This window comes from Salminus brasiliensis, chromosome 5 (genome assembly GCF_030463535.1).
Source record: "Salminus brasiliensis chromosome 5, fSalBra1.hap2, whole genome shotgun sequence".
NCBI classification, from domain to species: Eukaryota; Metazoa; Chordata; class Actinopteri; order Characiformes; family Bryconidae; genus Salminus; species Salminus brasiliensis.
Window position 1 is genome coordinate 3,913,522 of NC_132882.1, and position 23,180 is coordinate 3,936,701.

Consider the following 23,180-nt stretch of genomic DNA (forward strand, 5'->3'; position numbering starts at 1 on the left):
ATAATAATAAATAATAATATAAGAATGATATGATAATATAATATTGTTGATTTTCCTATTTAAATTAGTTTAATTAGTGAATACGTGAATAAATCATCTACAGGAATCAAACATACATTTTTTCTGCAGATATTAGACACAATTTCTATTAACTGACAGAATTTATCATTAAGAATATAATGTTTTAATTAGCACATTTTCAGTGCTTTGCAAACAACAGAAATAATATATATATATATATATATATATATATATATATATATATATATATATATATATATATATATTTTTTTTTTTTACATTAATGTCCACTAAAAGCAAAGAAGGTTTTTTCTACTCCTGTGAAGCTGCTTTTTCATAAATACGGGATATTCCTGTATCAGATATAGAAGATATCTGCAGACTAGAAGGCGCTAGCCTGCAGTTCTGTTTTTCTGAGCATTTCTAACAAGAAGAAATGAATAACACTCTCATGTTGTCCACTTTTTTTTAATAAGTTACAAAAGTGTATTCCCACACTGCAGGCTAGCTGTTTCGTACACTGAATACAATAGAAAACATCTCGAAAATGTGACTTGAAAGACTTGTAAGACTCGTGGTTGGTGGGTGTCTTAAAAAAGAAGAGAAAAGCACAGACTGATGCACATTAAAGTCTCATTAAAACAAGCACTTATTTTGGCTGAGTGTCTCGTTCTGCGCCACTGAGCATCTCGGTGCTTGTTCGTGACGTAACAGTTCAGTATAAAAAATAATACAAATAAAATCCTTTGGGAAAAATCTGATTTGAGAAGTTCTGAGAAGTCCAGTCTGAGAGGTCGGAATATGGATAGTTCGGAGCCCCAAATGGAGCAGGAAGATGCTAGAAACATAAAACCAGCACATGTGCAGTGTGTGTGTGTGTGTGAGAGTGTGTGTGTGAGAGAGTGTGTGTGTGTGTTCGGATAATACAGGTAATAAAAATCAAACCCTGTGAAACGACGGGAACACCCTTTAAACTTTGGCAGGTACTAAAACCCAGTCCTTGAGTGAAATACTGCGTCACATCCCACTGAGTGAACTGAAATGCTGAGACTGAGGAACCGTCCTCTGGAAGCATGATCTGCTGTGGGGAAGCGGGGGAACATGACCGGCTTGTTTTTTTGGTGTGATAAGATAAGAGATATTTATACTATATGCATATATTCAAAGTGTAGTACAATGCGAATTATACACCATTAGGAGGGTTCTGGTGGTAAACCAGTGGTGGACGTCGTCTCCTGACCACAGTTCAGTTTGTTCAGATGCCAGTGAGGCCTACAGCACAGGTCCTTTACTTTTGCTCTCTAAGACAACGAGACAACGTGACAAGGCTAAGTGCATCCTGTATTAATACTGGTCCATGGGCTTGTTTGAGCATCACAAGCTGCCATCTCCAAATGAATAATAGAATATATTAATATATATATATATAAAGCCTATATAATTCTGTATAGAAAACAGTTCACAGTAATGGAAGCTCTCCATATTTTTACACATGCTCACCCCGTCCTTTACATGAGGCACAGGTGCTTGGCTCTGGTGTCCGATTATACAAAGTGAGCCTCCCTGTTCTCAAAGTCCTGCATGCGCCGGGCCCTGAACCTCTGGTACACTGGCTTGGCCTGGTTTGGGTTGAGCTCCTCTGGACTGGAGCTGGGCGAATGAGGAGGAGAGAGGGGGCTGCCCTGCTGGGCCTCAGGTTCAGGTTCAGGTTCAGGTTCATCCACTGATACCTCCAAGCCAAACTCCTCCTCCTCTTCGTCCTCCTCCTCTTCGTCCTCCTCTTCATCTTCATCCTCCTCATCCTCATCCTCCTCCACGCTGATGCTTCGTGCTTTTGTCCCGGCCTCCACTAGTGCTAATGTTTTGGCCTGGCTCCCTGGAGGTTTGTAGAAGGTCCCAGGTGGAGGCCTCAGGGTCCGTGGTGGTCTAAAAGCAGTGGGAACTGGGCTGCCCTCCGTGCCCTCGGGCCGGACGCTCTGGGCCGGCCGCACGGATAAGGCGTAGGCCTTGTTGGCGTTGGCGTAAACGGAGCTGGAGGTTTTGTGCTCCAGGAAGTAGGAGTCGGGAGACGGTGCGGACGTAGAGAGAGACACGCTCTCGCTGGCCTCGGCGTCGGCCGGCAGCTTAGCCACGATCATGGCAGTCCGAGGAGTGATGTCGTAATGTTTGTACTGCTTATCCCAAGTCCGGCGAAGCGTGTGTGTGTCGATGTAGGTGTTCCTGTAGTGGTTCCTGGGCCTGGGCTTGGGCTTCTCCTCCTCGGACACCTCCTCGATGGCAGGGTCGCGCTCTCTCATCTCTGACTGGTCAGCGGAGTTCCGGGCATTGCGTTCGTCCACCCGGTTCAGGAGGCGCTCGGCCGGCATGCTGACGGGTCGGGAGCTGAGTTTGGGACGTGGCGGGCGGAGCTGCACCCTGCTGACGTGGTTCCGTCTGCTCAGTCCTGGAGAGATCGGCACCTCCGTGAGGCTCGAGGACAGCGTCCCGTTCACGTTTTCCGAGTCGGCGTCTACGACTAAGGGAAAATGACACGGATTAGCTCAGCTGATGGAAAGAAAAGCTGTCCTGCCACTCCTTTAATGTCTACTGTTGATACTGACCAGCAGCAAAGTCCTTCTCATCAGACCTTCCTTTCACCTCCTTCACCTCCTCCAGCAGGTGGGTGGAGGGGATCACGGAAGAGTGGCGCTTATACGTCTTAGCACTCTGGTGCTGCTGCAAGGACAACAGAGGACCAGACACAGTCAACAACAGTGGTGAAGAGCACGATGCAGTCTTTCTAGAACCCGGGTTCATCTTTCTAGAACCCGAGGAGCATCTTACCGCTAAGATAATTGATTTTTTAAGGGTCGAGAGACATTCACACTGAATACACTCTCTCTCTCTCTTTTCTAAGATGATATTGGTGGGTCAACCGGACCTGATGCGTTTAGCCATGGAGGGAGAACACTGAGATTGTAATCTACCGTTATTTGCCCCTCAATTTCCTTGACGTCATGCAAAAAGCTTGCATCTCCATTTTGTCGTTTTTCACTTTTCGACATTATGTGAAGCTGACGGTTGTTCTTCACATTGTGTTAAAATCTTATAATGAACAGACCAATAGAAATGCTCCGAAATGGCTTAGACATTTTTAATTTTACATTGACTTCCATTGAAAGCGAAGAAGGTTTTTTCCTTCTCCTGTAAAGTTGCGTTTTAGAGATAACCAGGAGTCAAAAGCAACTGACCTCTTTTATGTCCACCAGGGACCTGGAGTGGCGGCTCAGCCGCTGCTCTTTCTCCCGAGGGGTGAAGCGAGACTTTATGGGCCGGGGGGAGCTCTCCCCTACGATGCAGGCGGCCGGAAGGGGGCTGAGAGGGGTGTCGAAGATCATCTCGTAATGTCTGATGAGCAGCTCCACGATCAGAGCCTGGTAGGGGTAGTCCACCAGCGAGGAGAGCGAGACGTCGGCGTCAGCCTGCCGCGGTTTGATCAGCGTGGGGCCGAAGATGATGCCGAGGTTGCTGGCGGTCATCTTGTTCTCCTCGGCCTTCTCCGTCACTCTGGAATTAAAGAAAAAAAAAGAGCATAAAGGTTCGATTTCAGCAGAGAAATGTGGGACAGCGTCTTTTCACTGCGGTCTGGTCTCGGTCAGCTGAGGACCGAGCCATTCTTTACCTGTGTAGATGGCGAATGAGCAGCTGCAGGGTTTTGTAGTGCGTGAGCGGAAGCTGCCGCAGCAAGTCTTTGATCTTGAAGAGGACCCGGTTGAGCTCCACACTGACCTGCGGCGCGTCGGAGGCCGGGCTGCCCCCGGACGTCTCCGCCTCATCAACTATGATGCTCTGACACTCTTTGGCGAGGCCGATGAAGTCGTTATAGTAACGGAAGAGGATGAGTGGTTCTGGAAGCTGTGGGGAGACGAGCAGCTGATGAGTTTACCTTCATTACTATTTCTTTTTTAAAACCTTGTATCTCCATTTTTGACGTTTTTCACTTTGACATAATGGCAGTCTGCCAGTTCTGCTGTATTGAAAGCTAAGGTTTTTTCCTTCTCCTGTAAATAAAGCTTTTTTATAATTAAATTAGTTAAGTTAAGTTAAGTTAAGTTAAATTAGATTAAATTAAATTAAAAGTTAAGTTACTATTTTTACTCCATTTTAATCCATTTTTTATGTTTTTTTGTTTTTTTTTATGTTTTTTTGTTTTTTTTTATGTTTTATGTTAAATTAAATTAAATTAAATTAAAAGTGAAATTAAATTAAATTAAATTAAATGTTAAGTTAAAAGTTAAGTTACTATTTCTTTTTCAAAACCTTGTCTCTCCATTTTTTATGTTTTTCACTTTGACATAATGTCAATCTGCCAGTTCTGCTGTATTGAAAGCTAAGGTTTTTATCCTTCTCCAGTAAATGAAGCTTTTTTTTATAATTAAATTAAGTTAAGCTAAGTTAAATTAAAAGCTAAATTAAATTAAATTAAATTAAATTAAAAGTTAAGTTACGTTCAGTTAAGTTAAATTAAACTCAATTCAAAGTTAAGTTAAATTAAAAGTTAAATTAAATTAAATTAAATTAAATTAAATTAAATTAAAAGTTAAGTTTAGTTAAATTGAATTAACAAAGTAATTAAACTTGGCCACCAAAGTCATTAATCAACCATAAAGATAAATAATAAAGTGAGTTATATATCATATAACCCATGTTATGTACGGAGGCGTACCTGGCGCAGGTAGAGTTTCAGGACGTTGCTGATGTCATGAGGGTAGAGGTCGGAGAGCTCCACTAAGTCTTTGCCGTTCTCGAAGGCTTGGCACAGCTTCTCCACTCTGGATTTGGCCCCGTTTACCCTGTAGATTCCCTGCAAACCCAACCAGAACTGAAGGTGAGTGACGGTGAAAATCAGCTATTAGTTAATATGCAGGTTCTACAGTTACACTACAGAATCCATCTAGAAACTACTGAGCAACCACATAGCAACACCACAGCTACTAAACAACTCAACAGCTACACCATATCAACCACCACAGCCATGCACTATACAAATCAGTTCTAACCACCTAGCTAATACTTAACAACACTGCAGACATTACCTGGGATTCCAATAGCAACAGCCTGGGATATCATAGTAACCACCTAGCAACACTATAGAGTCCATCTAAAAACCACTGAGCAACCACATAGCAACACCACAGCTACTAAACTACTAACCAGCAACACCATATCAACCACCTAGCAACACTATAGAATAGAAACCACAGCAACCATTTAGCAACACCACAGCCACTACTAAACAACTCCACAGCTACACCATATCAACCACCACAGCCATTCACTATACAAATCAGTACTGACTACCGAGATAATACCTAACAACACTATAGACATTACCTGGGATTCCATAGCAACCACCCGGCAACACTATAGAATCCATCTAGAAACCACCTCGCAACACCATATCAACCACCTCGCAACACTATAGAATAGAAACCACTTAGCAACCATCTAGAAACCACTTAGCAACCACGTAGCAACTATTTAGCAACACCACATCAACCACCACAGCCATGCACTACACAAATCAGTACTGACCACCTAGCTAATACTTAACAATACTATAGACATTACCTGGGATTCCATAGCAACCACCTAGCAACACTATAGAATCCATCTAGAAACCCCATAGCAACACCACAGCAACTAAACTACTAAACAACTCAACAGCAACACCAACAGCCTGGGGTATCATAGGGTAACCACCTAGCAACATCACATCAACTACAGTGCAGCAAAATAGCAACCATCTAACAACCATATGGCAACATCGTAGCAACTATTCAGCAACACCCTAGCAAAAACATAGGCATAGCAACAGCCTAGCAACTGCCTGGAATAAAAACCTAAAAATCCTAGAGATGCTGAGAGCTGTGATTTCCTCAGAAACTGCATCCATAAGCCTTTACTATCACAATAACACACAGTCCCACCGTATCACCGCACACCTCTAAGCAGGTAGATCTCCATGGTTACAGTGCGCTCCGTACAGGTGAGCAGGTGTAGAACAGTATATTACCTTAATGTTGAGCGCCCTGTTCTCGATCTCGGAGGTGCACTTCTTGATGATGAAGGGAATTCCATCCGGACTGTTCCTGGCTGCCTGAGCGAAGTCCACGGCGAACAGATGCAGCTTACCCTGCAGCTTCTTATGACCACACTGGATGGCCAGCGTCTCCAGACACTTCTTATGGCAGGCCAGAGAACACTGAGGGAGACAGACAGACCGTTTCAGGCCTCATTCGCCGACAAAAACCAAGCCAAAAGACGTAAAGCAGGACCGTCCTCACGTATGCAGCTGGAAGCGCTTACCTCCTCGCACTCTGCACCATGAAACACCACCAGACTGTCACACTCCCTGCACTTCGACGGCGCCCGCAGCTTCCTCAGCTTGTGCGTCTGCGCCGCCTTCGACATCTGCGTGTTCCTGAACGGTCCGGGGGAGCTGGCCGTCTCCGACACCATCTCGCTCAGCCCTGAGGAACACAGGCCAACACAGGACTTAAAGGAATGATCAGCGCTACAGCCCGTCCTCCACACACCAGACATGCAGCCTGGTCCTAGCGGCCGGCCCACATGCTTAGGATTCTACACATTCTGTGACACAACAGCCTTACGGACCCTCTCCACTTCAGCACTTCAGATAATAACGTCGCTGTCATTCAAAAAAAAAACTTGTATCTCCATGTTCCTAACGTTGCAATCATTTTGGAGCATTTCTATTGGTCCGCTCATCCTGAGATCCTGATACTGTATAAGGAACAGCTGTCAGATTCAACGGCAGCTAAGAGCACAAGCAATTGCTCCTGCTTATGTCTTTTATGTCTTTATAATAACTGTGTAATTACACCGTAATAATCGCCAGGCAACAGACGTGTTACTGCTGGTGGATTACAGAACTGTGTAACAGTGTTAGTTAGTGCAATTACATGTGTTATTAAGTGTGTATCCTCTCTTTAATGTGCTTATTACATGTGTAATAAGCTTAATTACAGTTATATGACTTGCTGCTGCCTTTCCTGTGACAGCTAATTAGATCCCTGTGTCTATTCACCTTTATACTCATGTTATTACACTAGCTGTACTACTGTAATCCAGCTGTATACATTGTGAATAGATACGTAATTACACTGTAATTACATTCTCATTACATAGATAGGTAACGTGTAATTAAACAGTTGTTAGAGGCACAATATAAAGTGGAACTGAGAGATTGAAAAGAAAGGCAAATGGAAATAAACAATTGATATTTTAATAAATCAAATACATCAAATTAAATTTAATTGAAATACATTTAAAAATAAAAAAAATAAAAAAATAAAATATTAATAATTTTAATTAATTTAATTTAATTTAATTTTCGTTTTATTATGATATATCATTGACCAGAAAGTAGAAATTATAAATAAAAAATAAAAAAAAGTGTAAACAAAGTTATAAGTATAAGTATAAATAATAAGCTAATATAATTACATTACATATTACAAATATATAATTATATACATATATTACAAGTAAAAATACACTGGTTTCTATGTAGTATATATATATATATAATTATATATATATTATATATATTATATATATATATAATTATAATATAATTACATTACATATTACAAATATATAATTATATACATATATTACAAGTAAAAATACACTGGTTTCTATGTAGTATATATATATATATATATATATATATATATATATATATATATATATATATATAATGAAACTGGTGTTTTTTACTTTTAGCATTTATAAAATCTCACCATTATCAGAAGGCGAAGGGGGCTCTCTCTCGTCCAGGTCATCTGCCGAGGACATGGTCCCCGTGGACGGGGTCCGTGGAAGCCTCCTCTTGAAGTCCCCTAGATAAGGGCACAAAATTCCTGCTATGAGCCTCATCACTGCCACACAGCACCAGTCTGCTCTGAGCCAAAGCTAATGTGTTCTGTCTACATACAAGTGTGTTCTGAGCTGAGAGGTGAAGACCCCTGCCTTTAAAGTGCTTCCTCAGCGGGGGGCGCATGTCAGGGATCATGACCTGCACGGGGTCCCACCCGAGAGCCGTTCACACTTCTGATCGCTAATCAGTCTCTGCCATGATTCTCCTAACACTGCGTCTAATGAGCGCATCTTTACCCCAAACAGCTAAACCATGGCTCTTTAGTTTTGTACTGGAGCTACGAAGCTAATGCAGCTAACTCAGTAATGAAAAGCTTATGTACACCAATTAGCATTGCGCAAACTGACTTTAGACCATGTTAACAGATAACACTTCAGGGTACAGTACCAGAAACCACATAATCCCGTCTATTAGAGGGTTTGAAAAGAATGTGTGATAATTTAGCCCTGTGGTTAGCATCATGCTAATTGGTGGGGTGGTGTTATTATACACAGCGCTCCTGTAGAGCAATAGTTTAGCCAGAATACCCGATATTTAACCCAAATGTAGTCTGTCAGCTAAACCCTATGTCCTTACTACTGGAGCTATGAGGCTAATGCAGCTAACTCAGTAATGAAAAGCTTATGTACACCAATTAGCATTGCGCAAACTGACTTTAGACCATGTTAACAGATAACAGTTTGGGGTACAGTCTCAGAAACCACATAACCACGTCTATAAGAGACTGTAGCGTGTGTGATGATTTAGACATGCAGTTAGCATCATGCTAATCGGTGGGGTGGTATTATTACACACAGCAAATTTGATTTCCAGATCTTATCCTAAATTTAGTCTATCAGCAACCATAGGTTGGGTATGCAGTTAGCATCATGCTAATTGGTGGGGTGCAAGTTTTATTACTAGCTAGCCACATGGTTAGCCACATGGTTAGCCACATAGTTATTCACATGGTTAGCCACATAGTTAGCCACATGGTTAGCCACATAGTTAGCCACATGGTTAGCTACATAGTTAGCCATATGGTTAGCCACATGGTTAGCCACATAGTTAGCCACATGGTTAGCCACATAGTTAGCCACATGGTTAACCACTTTGTTAGCCACATGGTTAGCCACATAGTTAGCCACATGGTTAGCCACATAGTTAGCCACATGGTTAACCACTTTGTTAGCCACATGGTTAGCCATATGGTTGGGTATGGGTTGGGTATGCAGTTAGCATCATGCTACTGGTGGGGTGCAAGTTTGTATTACTAGCTAGCCACATGGTTAGCCACATAGTTAGCCACATGGTTAGCCACATGGTTAGCCATATAGTTAGCCACATGGTTAGCCACATAGTTAGCCACATGGTTAGCCACATAGTTAGCCACATGGTTAGCCACAGGGTTAGCCACATAGTTAGCCACATGGTTAGCCACATAGTTAGCCACATGGTTAGCCACAGGGTTAGCCACATAGTTAGCCACAGGGTTAGCCACATAGTTAGCCACAGGGTTAGCCACATAGTTAGCCACAGGGTTAGCCACATAGTTAGCCACAGGGTTAGCCACAGGGTTAGCCACATAGTTAGCCACAGGGTTAGCCACAGGGTTAGCCACAGGGTTAGCCTTGCAGCCAGACTTCAGACTCTGAACATGCCCCGGCTGATCGGCTGCTTTTTGGATAAGGGGGATATCATGTAAATGTGATTCCAGGCTGAACCGACACTTTGAGAGAGGGGAGTGTTGTGGATGCTGGCCGTCACAGCTGGTCGATTTGATCAGTGTGAAACGGCAAATCTGACATCTTAAAGGATTAAAATATTTCTGCTCACTTCAAAGTGAAATGGGAATATTAACGGCTGAGCACTTAGCGCCTAATCATCAGCACCAAAGGGTGTAAAACGGCCCGACTTCAAATCTCACTGAGATTTAATACGAGTTTCACAAACAATAGGGCTGATTTCCTAAACTCAGATGAAGCCTCCCTCTGCAGGTCCATCTGTCCGAAGCACAGCGTTCCAGTAGCCCTGCCCCTTTGTCCTGGTGTCCCCTGGTGGACTGTCTCCTTGCTCACCTCCCATCAGGACTCTGGTTTCTGATGTGCTGAGATCTACCTGCTTCGGGATTGTCTTGGGGTCTGACCTTGGGCTGAACTGGCCATGCTGGTCAGTAGTTTTACTTACTACATACATACGTACATACATACATATATTATTTAATGTTATTATTTTATATTATTTCTATCTAATTATCTCTGTATATATATATAATAAAATGACAAAAGTATTGGGACACCTGTTCATTCACTGTTTCTTCTGAAATCAATGGGATTAAAAATGGAGGGAAAAAAAAGTTTATTTTGCTTTTGTTGGAGTAACTGTCTCTACTGTCCATCTGTCCGAAGCACAGTGTTCCAGAAGCCCTGAACTTTTGTCCTGGTGTCCTCTGGTGGACTGTCTCCTTGCTCACCTCCCATCAGGACTCTGGTTTCTGATGTGCTGATATCTACCTGCTTCGGGATTGTCTTGGGGTCTGATCTTGGGCTAATCTGGCCATGCTGGTCAGTTGTTTTACTTACATTTAGTACATTATTTAATGTTATTATTTGATATTATTTATATCTAGTTATCTCTGTATATATATAATGAAATGACAAAAGTATTGGGACACCTGTTCATTCACTGTTTCTTGAAATCAATGGGATTAAAAATAGAGGAAAAAAAGTTTATCTTGCTTTTGTGGAAGTAGCTATCTCAACTGTCCAGGGAAGAAAGTTTTGGAGGAGAATTGCTGTGAGGATTTGATTGCATTCAGCAACAAGAGTGTTAGTGAGGTCAGGATGTTGAATGATGATCACCATCCCAACTCATTATCCCAACTCTAAATGGGGCTCCACCACCATCCATCATTCCAGAGAACACAGCTCTTCCACTGATCCACAGCTCCTCAATGCTGGGGGGCTTTATACCCCTCTAGCCCACGCCTGGGATTATTAGGCAGCATGGAGCCAATAGGTTCATGATGCTGAGAGTCCTATTCTATTGGCAGTACTTCTCTACAGGGACTAGACATTCTGTGTGTGTGTGTGTGTATGAGCGTGTATGGGACTAATAAGAGGAAATTAGAGGACCAGGAGGAAACTGCAGCTTAAACAGAAGTAAAATTCTTAGAAAGAGACATTTTTTCTTTCTCAGAATTTTATTTGCACATTCCGAGCATTCCTACAGACCGCACTGAGGCTGCCAGAGGGCTTTACGGGAAGGTATGAGTTGTGTTCGAGTGATTACTGTCACTAGGCTGTCAACAGCCCCGACAAGCTTTCCTCAGCTGATTAGAGGGGTGTTAGAGGTGTGGAAGTACAGCTGTGTGTGTACGTGTGTTCGAGCATAGGTGTGTTAGTGACAGAGCGAGCATGTGAGAGACGAGCGAGTGCTAAAAAAAAAAAAAAAACAGTATATCTATCCGTACATACATACCTACATGTGTACGTAACAGGGCTGCAGTGGTATACCAGTGGTATGAAGACTGATGGTCATCACACTGTGTTTGTTTGCTTAATATGGTATTTTATCAAAGGCAACAGAACAAAGAATCCCACCAATTTCCTGCAATTTTAGCATTTTGTAATTTAAACAGTCAACCTATCAATGAAGAAAATAATCAGCAGATTGATCTATAATGAAAATAATCCTTAGCTTGATACAAAATAGTCTAAAAAGGTTCCACCTCATGTTAGCTTTCATATTTATTTATTTATTCATTTATTTATCTATCAAAACTTATAAACAAGACTTTTTACATATACTTTCATTATAAGATGGAAATATTGAAATGTTTTATCTATAGTAGGTTTTTAAGTTTTTTAAACCTGTTTTCATTCCTTGAAGAGTAATTGTACATAAAAAATAAAATAATAATATTAATAATAATATTAATAATAATAATAATAATTTATTTATTTATTGCACTTTAAATGAGCTGGATTCATTACTCATTTAGATGGGCTGTCTGGATTCTGTATATGCCATGTTCTAATCTTACAGGGGAAATTATTATTACTTTATTATTATTATTATTATTATTACAATTATTTTTACTTATTAATTATTATTTGAATTTAATAATGAAGATATAAACAGACTCATCCATGACGGTTTAGGTCGGAATTTTGTGTATTGTATGTTATCTGGGTCCACAAGGTGAGACTTCCTTTGTGTGTATGTGTATGTATGCGTGTGTGTATGTATGCGTGTGTGTGTGTGTGTGTGTTGTGTGCTGTACCTGGGCTGGCAGTAGGCGAGTCCATAGAACGAGACTCACTGCTGCCCCCTGCGCTCTCAGAGTCACTGCACATCCCCCCACCCTGACTACCCGCAGACCAAGGTTTAAATGAAGCCTGGATCCGCAGAGCTGAAACACACACACACACACACACACACACACACACACACACACGCACACACAGATTTAAAAAATCAGTTTAGTACAGTTAAGTTAAATGAAGTGAAAGTAATTAATGAAGCTACTTAGATAGATAAATAAATGGGTGGACAGACGAATGAGGGGGTGGGTGGATGGATGGATGAGTAAATAGATAGATGGACGTATGGGTGGATGGACGGGTGGGTTGGTGGATAGATAGACGGATAGATCGGTGGATGGACGGATGGGTGGATAGATGGATGGGTGAATGGATGGATGGATGAATGGATGGATGGATGGATGGATGGATGAATGGTCGGGTGGGTGGGTGGATAGATGGACGGATAGATCGGTGGATGGATGTATGGGTGGATGGATGGATGAATGGGTGGGTGGATGGATGGATGGGTGGGTGGGTGGATAGATGGACGGATAGATCGGTGGATGGATGGATGGGTGTGCGGATGGACGGATAGGTGGATAGATGGATGTATGGGTGGATGGATGGATGAATGGGTGGGTGGATGGATGAATGGGTGGGTGGATGGATGGATGCATGGATGTGTGTTTGGATGGACGGGTGGACTGATGGCTGGATGAATAGATGTATAGCTGGACAGGTGGATGAGTGGGTGGATGGATGCATGCATGGATGGGTGGATGGACGGATGAGTGGATGGATGGTAGGGTGGATAGATGGGTGGGTGGATAGATGGATCGGTGGATGGATGGATGGATGGATGGATGGATGGATGGATAGATGGACGGATAGATCGGTGGATGGATGGATGGGTGTGTGGATGTACGGATAGGTGGATAGATGGATGTATGGGTGGATGGATGGATGAATGGGTGGGTGGATGGATGGATGGATGGATGGTTGGGTGGATGAATGGATGTATGGATGGGTGTGTGGCTGGACGAATGGGTGGGTGGATGGATGGGTGGGTGCATAGGTGGGTGGATGGATGGGTGGGTTGACGGGTGCACACATAGATAATGCATTTTACAGTCCATACAGTAAATACACACAATGCCAATATCAGAGAAGAGCCAACTGGGACATTCTTCAAGCTGCCCACATCACCAGAAGCAGAAGGCCACACCCCTAAAGCCCTTCTCCACCCTTCCCCTATCTACATCCAGTTCACACTCTCTCACGGCCTCCAATGTCCGTCCTGAAGGCGCTAACGGAGCCGTTTCATCTCTACCCTAAACACGTTTATCAGGAACAGGGCAGCAGATAGGATCTGAAGTCATTAGTGGAGGGACGGCTCGGGGTCAGCAGATCGAGGGCTGCACCGAGGGCCTGATTCACTTACAGCATTCCACAGGAAGTGAGCCAAGCCCTGCTTTTGTCATGCAATCTGCACTGATCTTGTTGCTTGGCTTTTTGAGGCTGGGGATGATCAGCGATGTGTGATCATGTGGCCCCTTAATACGGCTTTTAATTACATTACATTTGAGAGGTGAGGAGAACCTATGTATATTCCACCGGGAGAACCTGAGAGGACGAAAGCTGGTTTCTTCTGAGCTGTTAAACCAATTTCCTCTCAGCTGGGTCCACTTTGTGGGGTGTGATGCTGTAGGAGCCCAGCCAGGCTTGCACCTCTCTTACATGCTGAATGCTTATTGCGTCCTTATTAATACGCCTGCATCAACCTGTTAATGTGCAGCGTGTACTAAATTAGTGAGTACTGAATAACGTAGTACTTATTAAATAACGAGTAGTTACTGAAAAGTAGTGTGTACTGAATTAGTACGTACTGAATAAGTAGTGTGTACTGAATTAGTACGTACTGAATAAGTGGCATGTACTAAATTAGTAGGTACTGAATAAGTATCACTTATTAAATAACAAGTAGTTACTGAAAAGTAGTGTGTACTGAATTAGTACGTACTGAATAAGTAGTGTGTACTGAATAAGTGGCATGTACTAAATTAGTAGGTACTGAATAAGTATCACTTATTAAATAACAAGTAGTTACTGAAAAGTAGTGTGTACTGAATTAGTGAGTGCTGAATAAGTAGTGTGTACTGAATAAGTAGTGTGTACTGATTAAGTAGTGTGTACTGATTAAGTAGCGCTTCTTAAATAACGAGTAGTTACTGAATAAGCAGCGCATACTAAATTAGTAGGTACTAAATAAGTAGTGTGTACTAAATTAGTAGGTATTCAACAAGTAGCGCATTCTAAATTAGTAGGTACTGAATAAGTAGTGTGTACTAAATTAGTAGGTATTCAACAAGTAGAGTGTACTAAATTAGTAAGTGCTGAATAAGTAGTGTGTATTAAATTAGTAGGTATTCAACAAGTAGCGCATTCTAAATTAGTAGGTACTGAATAAGTAGTGTGTACTTAATTAGTAAGTACTGAATAAGTAGTCTGTACAGAGTTAGTAGGTACTGATTAAGTAGCGCGTCTTAAATAACGAGTAGTTACTGAATAAGTAGCGCATACTAAATTAGTAGGTACTGAATAAGTAGCGTGTACTAATTTAGTAGGTATTTAACAAGTAGAGTGTACTAAATTAGTAAGTGCTGAATAAGTAGTGTGTATTAAATTAGTAGGTATTCAACAAGTAGCGTGTACTAAATTAGTAAGTACTGAATAAGTAGCGTGTACTAAATTAAATAAGTAGCGTGTACTAAATTAGTAGGTGCTGATTAAGTAGCATGTACTAAATTAGTAGGTATTCAACAAGTAGCATATACTAAATTAGTAAGTACTGAATAAGTAGCGTGTACTAAATTAAATAAGTAGCGTGTACTAAATTAGTAGGTGCTGATTAAGTAGCATGTACTAAATTAGTAGGTATTCAACAAGTAGCGTATACTAAATTAGTAGGTACTGAATAAGTAGTGTGTACTAAATTAAATAAGTAGCGTGTACTAAATTAGTAGGTGCTGATTAAGTAGCATGTACTAAATTAGTAGGTATTCAACAAGTAGCGTATACTAAATTAGTAAGTACTGAATAAGTAGTGTGTACTAAATTAGTAAGTACTGAATAAGTAGTCTGTACAGAGTTAGTAGGTACTGATTAAGTAGCGCTTCTTAGATAACGAGTAGTTACTGAATAAGTAGCGCATACTAAATTAGTAGGTACTGAATAAGTAGCGTGTACTAATTTAGTAGGTATTCAACAAGTAGAGTGTACTAAATTAGTAAGTGCTGAATAAGTAGTGTGTATTAAATTAGTAGGTATTCAACAAGTAGCGTGTACTAAATTAGTAAGTACTGAATAAGTAGCGTGTACTAAATTAAATAAGTAGCGTGTACTAAATAAGTAGGTGCTGATTAAGTAGCATGTACTAAATTAGTAGGTATTCAACAAGTAGTAGTAGTAAGTACTGAATAAGTAACGTGTACTAAATTAGTAGGTACTGATGAAGTAGCACTTCTTAAATAACGAGTAGTTACTGAATAAGTAACGCCTACTAAATTAGTAGGTACTGAATAAGTAGTACGTATTAAAATATAAGTACAAACTGGATAAGCAATGTGTACTAAATTAGTAGGTATTAAATAAATAGTACTAAATAATTAGTAGAGTAATTAGTATGTAATGAACAGTATGTAGCTTTTATCCGACAGGCGGGTGAGGTAGTGTCTAAACAGTTAAAAGTCCAGAAACCAGAAAGCTCATGTTTCCAGCAGATTAGCCCCGCCCATTTATGCTGAAGTAACAGATATTTCAGCTCAGATTGCAATTGGAAAGAGGCACAGAATAGGACAACCAATCAGGACACAGCTCATTTACATCAGCTGGTCTTCCTAAGAACATCCTCTCTTACAGTGTTGGCTCAGCGTGCAGGTCGTACCTTGAATGTCCGTGCTGCTGTGGGAGCGTCGCTCGGCTATCTTCCCAGTGCGGGAGCTCACCGGACCCTCCACCTCGTCTGAGCTCAGAAAGTCTCCAGACGCCACGGACACCTGCGACGAGAGGCTGGTGCTGGCGGACCTCTTAGTGAGAGGGGATCTGCAGGAAAGAGCCACAAGACAAGGCCTCTGATAATCTGAACCCGGAGGGAAAGGCGGTCTCCTCGAACTCTTCGTCAGGGGAATGTTTCGGACCCCTTTCTGGTGATGTAATCAGGAACAGCCGAAACAGCTAGAGGTCGAGAGGTTGGCGGTGGGTGTTGCCACCTAGTCTTCACTTAGGGGCGGGGTTCTCGAGAACTTGCCTCCCAAAGCAAGGCAAGGTCTTACAAGAAGGTCCTCGCCCTCACATACACCCACACTGGAGACGTTCTGGACACCTACAGAGGTCAGTCTGTGGACTGTGGATCTTCTATAGCAGGTTTTTTAGAGGGAGGGGCTTAAACACAGACATCCCACCCCGCCAAATCTCATTTTCAGGGAGGTAGCACCAACCCAAAGTCCAAGTTGAACTAAGCATGTGTGGAAACATCATCTAGCCTAGCTTCAATATACCACAATGTTCATAAGGATGCTAATGCTAAATTAGCATTACTGCTCCTACTGGAGCAGATTTGCCAGCACCTTTCATCAGCGGGTGGAATTGACGAGATTAAAACTGCCCACATATCAGCATCACATCACACTGCTGCCCACCCACCTACCCATCCCCCTGGGGGGCTCTTTTTGATCCACAAACAGTGCAGGGAGGAGGAGGAGGAGGAAGTTGGCCTTTCTCTGGTCCACAGTATCCGTGTCTGCCTCTGAATTGCACTGCTGACTTTACAAGGCCCCGCCACAAAAGGGATTTCCAGTGAATATGTTAACGGCCCGGTTTACGGGCCGAGGGCCCCCGGCCAGCGCTGGAAACTCTGCGGATCAGCTGACTCTCTGAGCGTTGGAGGGGTTAGTGAGTTAACTGGAGGTTAGCTGCTTTGATTGGGGCTGCCAGAGAATGGGCGAGGGTGCCAACAGTTTAACAAAAACACAGCTGTCCCTTCCTCTGTCCTTGTTCCCTCTCTCTCCTCGACTCCTCGCCTACCTGAAGGGGTCCTTTATGTATCCATATGTGTCCAAATGTTTGTGGACACCCCTTCTAATGAATGCATTCAGCTACTTTAAGCTGCACCCATCGCTGACACAGATGTGCAAATGCACACACACAGCCGGTCTAGTCCTCTAATGACTTCATGAGTCTATTGGCACCATGCTGCCTAATGCCAGGCATTGGCCAGAGGGGTATTAAGCCCCCCAGAAATTGAGCTGTGGAGCAGTGAAATTCTGGAATGATGGTGGATGAGTTGGGAGGTTTTGCATTTGTTTTACTTTGACGTGCATCCTGACATGACTAACAGTTCTGTCGTCGAATTCAATCAAATCCTCACAGCAATGCTCCTCCAAATCCAAATCTAGCAGAAAGCCTTAGAGTAGAGACAGTTCTTCCAACATAAGCAGGATCAACTTTTTTAATAGCTTTGATTTCAGAAGAAACAATGAATAAGCAGGCGTCCCAATACTTTTGTCTTTTTACCATGTAGCATTTCCGTCGTATCAGCTTACCCTGCATTCTGAATGACGGCTGCATCGAAAGAGAAGGACTCAGCTCTGCTCCTGTCCGAGGCCAGACCCCTCACAAACTCAGTGTAGCGCTGTCCCGGCTCGTACAGCTTGGCGCTCTCACACAGCGTCTGATTATTCACAGGCACACACACCACCTGAGCCTGCTGCATCTGGAACCAGTTCACCGTCACCTGTGTAACACACACACACACACACATTTAGCACTTAAAGCAGCAGTATGCAAAAGCTGGTATTTCTTACTCCTGGGCTCCCCCTAGAGGCAGGGATTGTAAGGGATTTGTGCTTTGAGCCAAGGCTATATACACTGTACACACACATTTCTGGACAAGCTGAGATAAGCTCCAGAAGCTTGATCTGAAGGTGGAGCAGCATGTGGGCTGAGGCGGTAGAGCAATACTACAGGATTTTACAGTAATATGACTCTATGGGTTCTGCAGTGTTACACAGCAGCAGTTCTGGAGAGAGGTTCTCCTCCTGCAGCTCCACCACCAAACCTCCATAGTGCAGTAGCAGCAGCAGCGCTCCGGCCCGGAGTGGGAATGACGGAGACGCCGTTCACCCCCCCCCCCCCCCCCCCCCGTTACAGTCAGTGGAGCAACAGCATGATCCTGAATCTGATGGTTTAAGGTAGAATTACTGCATATTGTTGCTTTAATCGTAGAGATAGTCCGATACCAGCTTTTCTTTTCTGATATTGATCCTGAACTTTACAGGAGAAGGAAAAAACCTTCTTAGCTTTCAATAGAAGTCAATGTAAAAAGATTGCATTCCAAGTCATTTTGGAGCATTTCTATTGGTCCTTTCATTATGAAATGTAGACACGATATAAAGTACAACTTCCCGATTTATAAAATGTCAAAAAGTGAAAACCGTCAAAAAAATGTTATATATTTTTAGAAGCGACGATAGCTTTCCCACCAGTTAACCTTGTTTGTGTGGTTTCTGACACTGTATCACTCGCTGTTGTCTATAAACATGGACTGAAGGTGGATGCTAGAGCGGAGGCTCCCAACCCTGGTCCTGGAGAAGGCCCTGTAGTGCACACTGAGGACCAGGGGGGTTACAGATAACACACAGCGTCAGCAGGTCTACAGTAAAGAAGGGGACACAGTGCTGGCTCTTTTATGTGATTAGTATGATTTAAAGGGAAGTAATAGATGTACAGTGTGTGTGTGTGTGTGTGTGTGTGTATATAGATCTGTAACTCACCGCTTTGAGCGTAAGGTCACACTGGAAGACGAGTGTGCGGATCTGGGCCAGTATGTCGCTCTTAGCGTTTGCCAGGTCGACCCTCTTCACTCCCACGTCTGTGATACAGTGCCTATAGTGTTCTCTGGCTTCCTCTGCCTGTAACACAGCACACACACGTGATTACATACAGGCATCACACACACACACACACACACACACACACACTTATACAAGCAGCAGTACCAGTCAGACCACATGCTAGTTCCTATATTTGAACTTCCACTCTGTCTAAAAACATACATGATCAGACTGCATTTAACAACAGAGGAACAGACCAGGAGGAAGTGAAAGACACTGGACGTGTGTGAGTGTGTGTGTGTGTTCTTGTACTACTATCTAAGCGAGGACCGACTCTGTCCTGACAATGAGAGGACAATCTGAAAAACAGGCCAGAGTGAGGACGCGTCTCTGCTCCACACAAAAATTCACGGTTTTAGATGTGACTGATCTCAAGGGACTGAGATTAAGTTTAAGATTTGGTTCAGGTCCAGATTGGTGATTTTAGAGTTGAGGTTAGGTTTAGATCTGGGTGGGGGATTAGGGTTAGGGTTAGCATTAGGTTTGGGGTTGGTGTGGTTAGGGTTTAGTCTAAGGTTACATTAAAGGAAAGGTTTAAGAATAGGATTAGGTTTAAGATTAGGGCTAAGTTTAGGGTGTGTATGAGTCAGGTTAGAATGATGAGTAAATGTAGGGTTAAGTTTAAGATTAGGGTTAGGTTTAGGGTGTGTATGATTAGGGTTAGAATGATGAGTAAATGTAGGGTCAGGTTTAAGATTAGGGTTAGGTTTAAGATTAGGGTTAGGTTTAAGATTAGGGTTAGGTTTAGGGTTAGTGTTAGCATTTCTTTGTTTAGGTTTAACTTTAGTTTAGGGTTAGGATTAGGTGTAGGTTACTAGGATTAAGTTGATGTTAGGGTTCAGGTCAGTAGGTTTAAGGTTAGGGTTAGAATTTGGGTTAGAGTTTAGGTTAGAGTTAAGATTAAGGTTGGGTTTAAGATTAGGATTAGGTTTAGGTGTAGCATTACTCAGCTGTTCTTTACTAACACAGTAAAACATACGTGTATGTGGCATCAATACCTTCTGCAGGGCTTCATCCTCCAGCCTGCGTCTCTTCTCCAGCTGTTTTCCTCCAGCTCCCAGCTGGTCCTCCTCAGCACGGCTGGTGGAGTTTCGAGCCCTCTCGTATTCCTCCTGCCTCTGATCCTTCAGCATACGAGCTTTCTTCAGAGCACTCTCGGCCTCATGCTGGACACACAAACACACACACACACTTTTGAGTGAAGCTTTCATTGACCGATACACACAAATGACAAAAATAAATGGACAAAAATATAATTTCAAACGATTTGGCTTTAGTGAGTACCACCAGATCTCCATAGACATATCAATAACAGGTGTGTGTGTGTGTGTTGTCTTTAAGGAATATGGAACCCAACAGTGACACATGGTACTCCACATTGACCAGAAGTGTATAACATCTAAAATTCCTGGTTGCAGTGGTTTGCTAAAGTTGGCTGACCTTGGGGTGACCCAGGTGACCATTAAAACCACAAAACCAAACCAAAAAATAAATAAATAAAAAAATCCACCCACCATTTTCTTCTGCTCCCTCTGCCACTGCTCCTTGACCTCCTTCCTCAGCTTGTCCAGCTCATTCTTCCGTGTCAGGAGTGGCTAAGTGAGAAAAAGCAAACACAAAAAAATGATTTTTTCCAGAAGACCAATACACAAAACACCACCACTGAGGTTCTGAAATATAAAAGTTCTGAAATATCAAATATTTTGGATAAGGAACATGCCTGAAGCCCCATCTCCCAATCTAACGTCCTTATCTATACCCTATACTCTATCTGCCATCTTCGTAACCCTCCACCACCCCGTCACCTCCCTTTAACCTGGTCAGAGGGGGGACTGGCTTCCTACCACAAGCAGAAGCTGCCTCCAGCTGACCTCCAGCCCAAAGTTCTCAGAATTCTCCAACCCCCCCACAGTGCAGTTCCTTCCCAAACCACCACATTCTGATGGCATGGTCCGAAACTCCCTCAATCCAGATAAGCAAAATTCGGTCCCTCTGTGAAAGGTGGTCTCGGCCCAGATCAAACTTAACCATGGTTGGGTTGGGGTCACGAGTGGTCCAGCGGACTAAGACTCAGAGGGTCGCTGGTTTGAATCCCAGTCATGCTGCTAGCCATCAGCACAATTGGCCTAGCTCGCTCCACAGGTACAGATACATGGCGCTCTCTCCCCACATCACTTCGCTGCGGTGCTGGCCGTCACTGGCGTCAACCAGCTGGTATGATGGAGCCGGGTATGTGGTTGGTTGAAAAATGAGAAGATTGACTGCATAAGCATTGGAGGGGTGTGTGTTGGTCCACTCCCACTAGTGTTGGTGGCATTGTGTGAAATTTTGGGGTGAAAATTGAAAAAAACATGGCTGGGTTGGTTTGCAGTGACATTTTCGACCAATTACAGGAAGTTGGGACAGGCCATCATCACTAATGAATCAATAGAAGAAGAAAAAGATCTGCAGAGGAAGTAAAAATGGGCGGCAGGAGCTCAAGAGGACAGTTGTAAGAGCTCATTCATCTTGGAGCTAGAATTGGAGCTAGTCGGTTCTGCTGGCAGTAACAGATGCACATCCTTCTACAAACCAATCAGTGTCAAGGGTAGGGAGACACAGCCCATGTAGGTGATGACGATGGGACAAACTGATCGAATGTACACACTGGAACAAACACATCAACTACGGTTCGAACCTTCAGGTGTGGAAGTGACCTGGTCATCTTACCTGCATGAACTTGTTGGCCTGGAGAGCGGAGACGGTATGCTGCAGTACTTGGCTGTACTCAATATCATTCTTAAAGGCAGTTGTGTAAATGTCTCGGAACGGCATGTGCTCCTGTTTCAGGAGAAAAAATAAAGGCTGTTAAAGTTCACACTGGGACAAGCATTTCTCTCCAGTCATCTTCCCCGTTTACTAAGAGTTAGTCTGTAATATATATGATCTATACAGTCATTGAGGGAGGAGCTGAACCTCTGACTGTATATATGATATATATGATCTATACAGTCATTGAGGGAGGAGCTGAACCTCTGACTGTATATATGATATATATGATCTATACAGTCATTGGGGGAGGAGCTGAACCTCTGACTGTATATATGATATATATGATCTATACAGTCATTGAGGGAGGAGCTGAACCTCTGACTGTATATATGATATATATGATCTATACAGTCATTGGGGGAGGAGCTGAACTGCTGACTGTATATATGATATATATGATCTATACAGTCATTGGGGGAGGAGCTGAACCGCTGACTGTATATATGATATATATGATCTATACAGTCATTGAGGGAGGAGCTGAACCTCTGACTGTATATATATATGATCTATACAGTCATTGGGGGAGGAGCTGAACCTCTGACTGTATATATATGATCTATACAGTCATTGGGGGAGGAGCTGAACTGCTGACTGTATATATGATATACATGATCTATACAGTCATTGGGGGAGGAGCTGAACTGCTGACTGTATATATGATATATATGATCTATACAGTCATTGGGGGAGGAGCTGAACTGCTGACTGTATATATGATATATATGATCTATACAGTCATTGGGGGAGGAGCTGAACCGCTGACTGTATATATGATATATATGATCTATACAGTCATTGAGGGAGGAGCTGAACCTCTGACTGTATATATATATGATCTATACAGTCATTGGGGGAGGAGCTGAACCTCTGACTGTATATATATGATCTATACAGTCATTGGGGGAGGAGCTGAACTGCTGACTGTATATATGATATACATGATCTATACAGTCATTGGGGAGGAGCTGAACCTCTGACTGTATATATGATATATATGATCTATACAGTCATTGGGGAGGAGCTGAACCTCTGACTGTATATATGATATATATGATCTATACAGTCATTGGGGGAGGAGCTGAACTGCTGACTGTATATATGATATATATGATCTATACAGTCATTGGGGGAGGAGCTGAACCGCTGACTGTATATATGATATAT

General features: G+C 42.7%; 1 protein-coding gene across 3 annotated transcripts in view; it reads right to left on the bottom strand.

Annotated features, from left to right (window-relative positions):
* Positions 1-470: 470 nt before the first annotated feature.
* Positions 471-23,180, bottom strand: part of arhgap29a (Rho GTPase activating protein 29a) — an 87,035-nt gene continuing 64,325 nt past the window's right edge. For 2 of the 3 annotated variants that reach the window (XM_072679263.1, XM_072679265.1), the window contains 15 exons: positions 21,912-22,022; positions 20,717-20,797; positions 20,201-20,368; positions 19,083-19,220; positions 17,853-18,043; positions 16,196-16,353; positions 12,231-12,359; positions 7,830-7,928; positions 6,370-6,533; positions 6,077-6,265; positions 4,727-4,864; positions 3,683-3,915; positions 3,252-3,567; positions 2,622-2,736; positions 471-2,536 (listed from right to left, as the gene is read on the bottom strand). In XM_072679263.1, coding sequence (XP_072535364.1) covers positions 1,566-2,536; positions 2,622-2,736; positions 3,252-3,567; positions 3,683-3,915; positions 4,727-4,864; positions 6,077-6,265; positions 6,370-6,533; positions 7,830-7,928; positions 12,231-12,359; positions 16,196-16,353; positions 17,853-18,043; positions 19,083-19,220; positions 20,201-20,368; positions 20,717-20,797; positions 21,912-22,022 — 3,201 coding nt within the window. In that variant the 3' untranslated portion in view covers positions 471-1,565. The remainder of the gene's footprint in view (positions 2,537-2,621; positions 2,737-3,251; positions 3,568-3,682; positions 3,916-4,726; positions 4,865-6,076; positions 6,266-6,369; positions 6,534-7,829; positions 7,929-12,230; positions 12,360-16,195; positions 16,354-17,852; positions 18,044-19,082; positions 19,221-20,200; positions 20,369-20,716; positions 20,798-21,911; positions 22,023-23,180) is intronic. The other variant, XM_072679264.1, reaches the window with a different exon arrangement.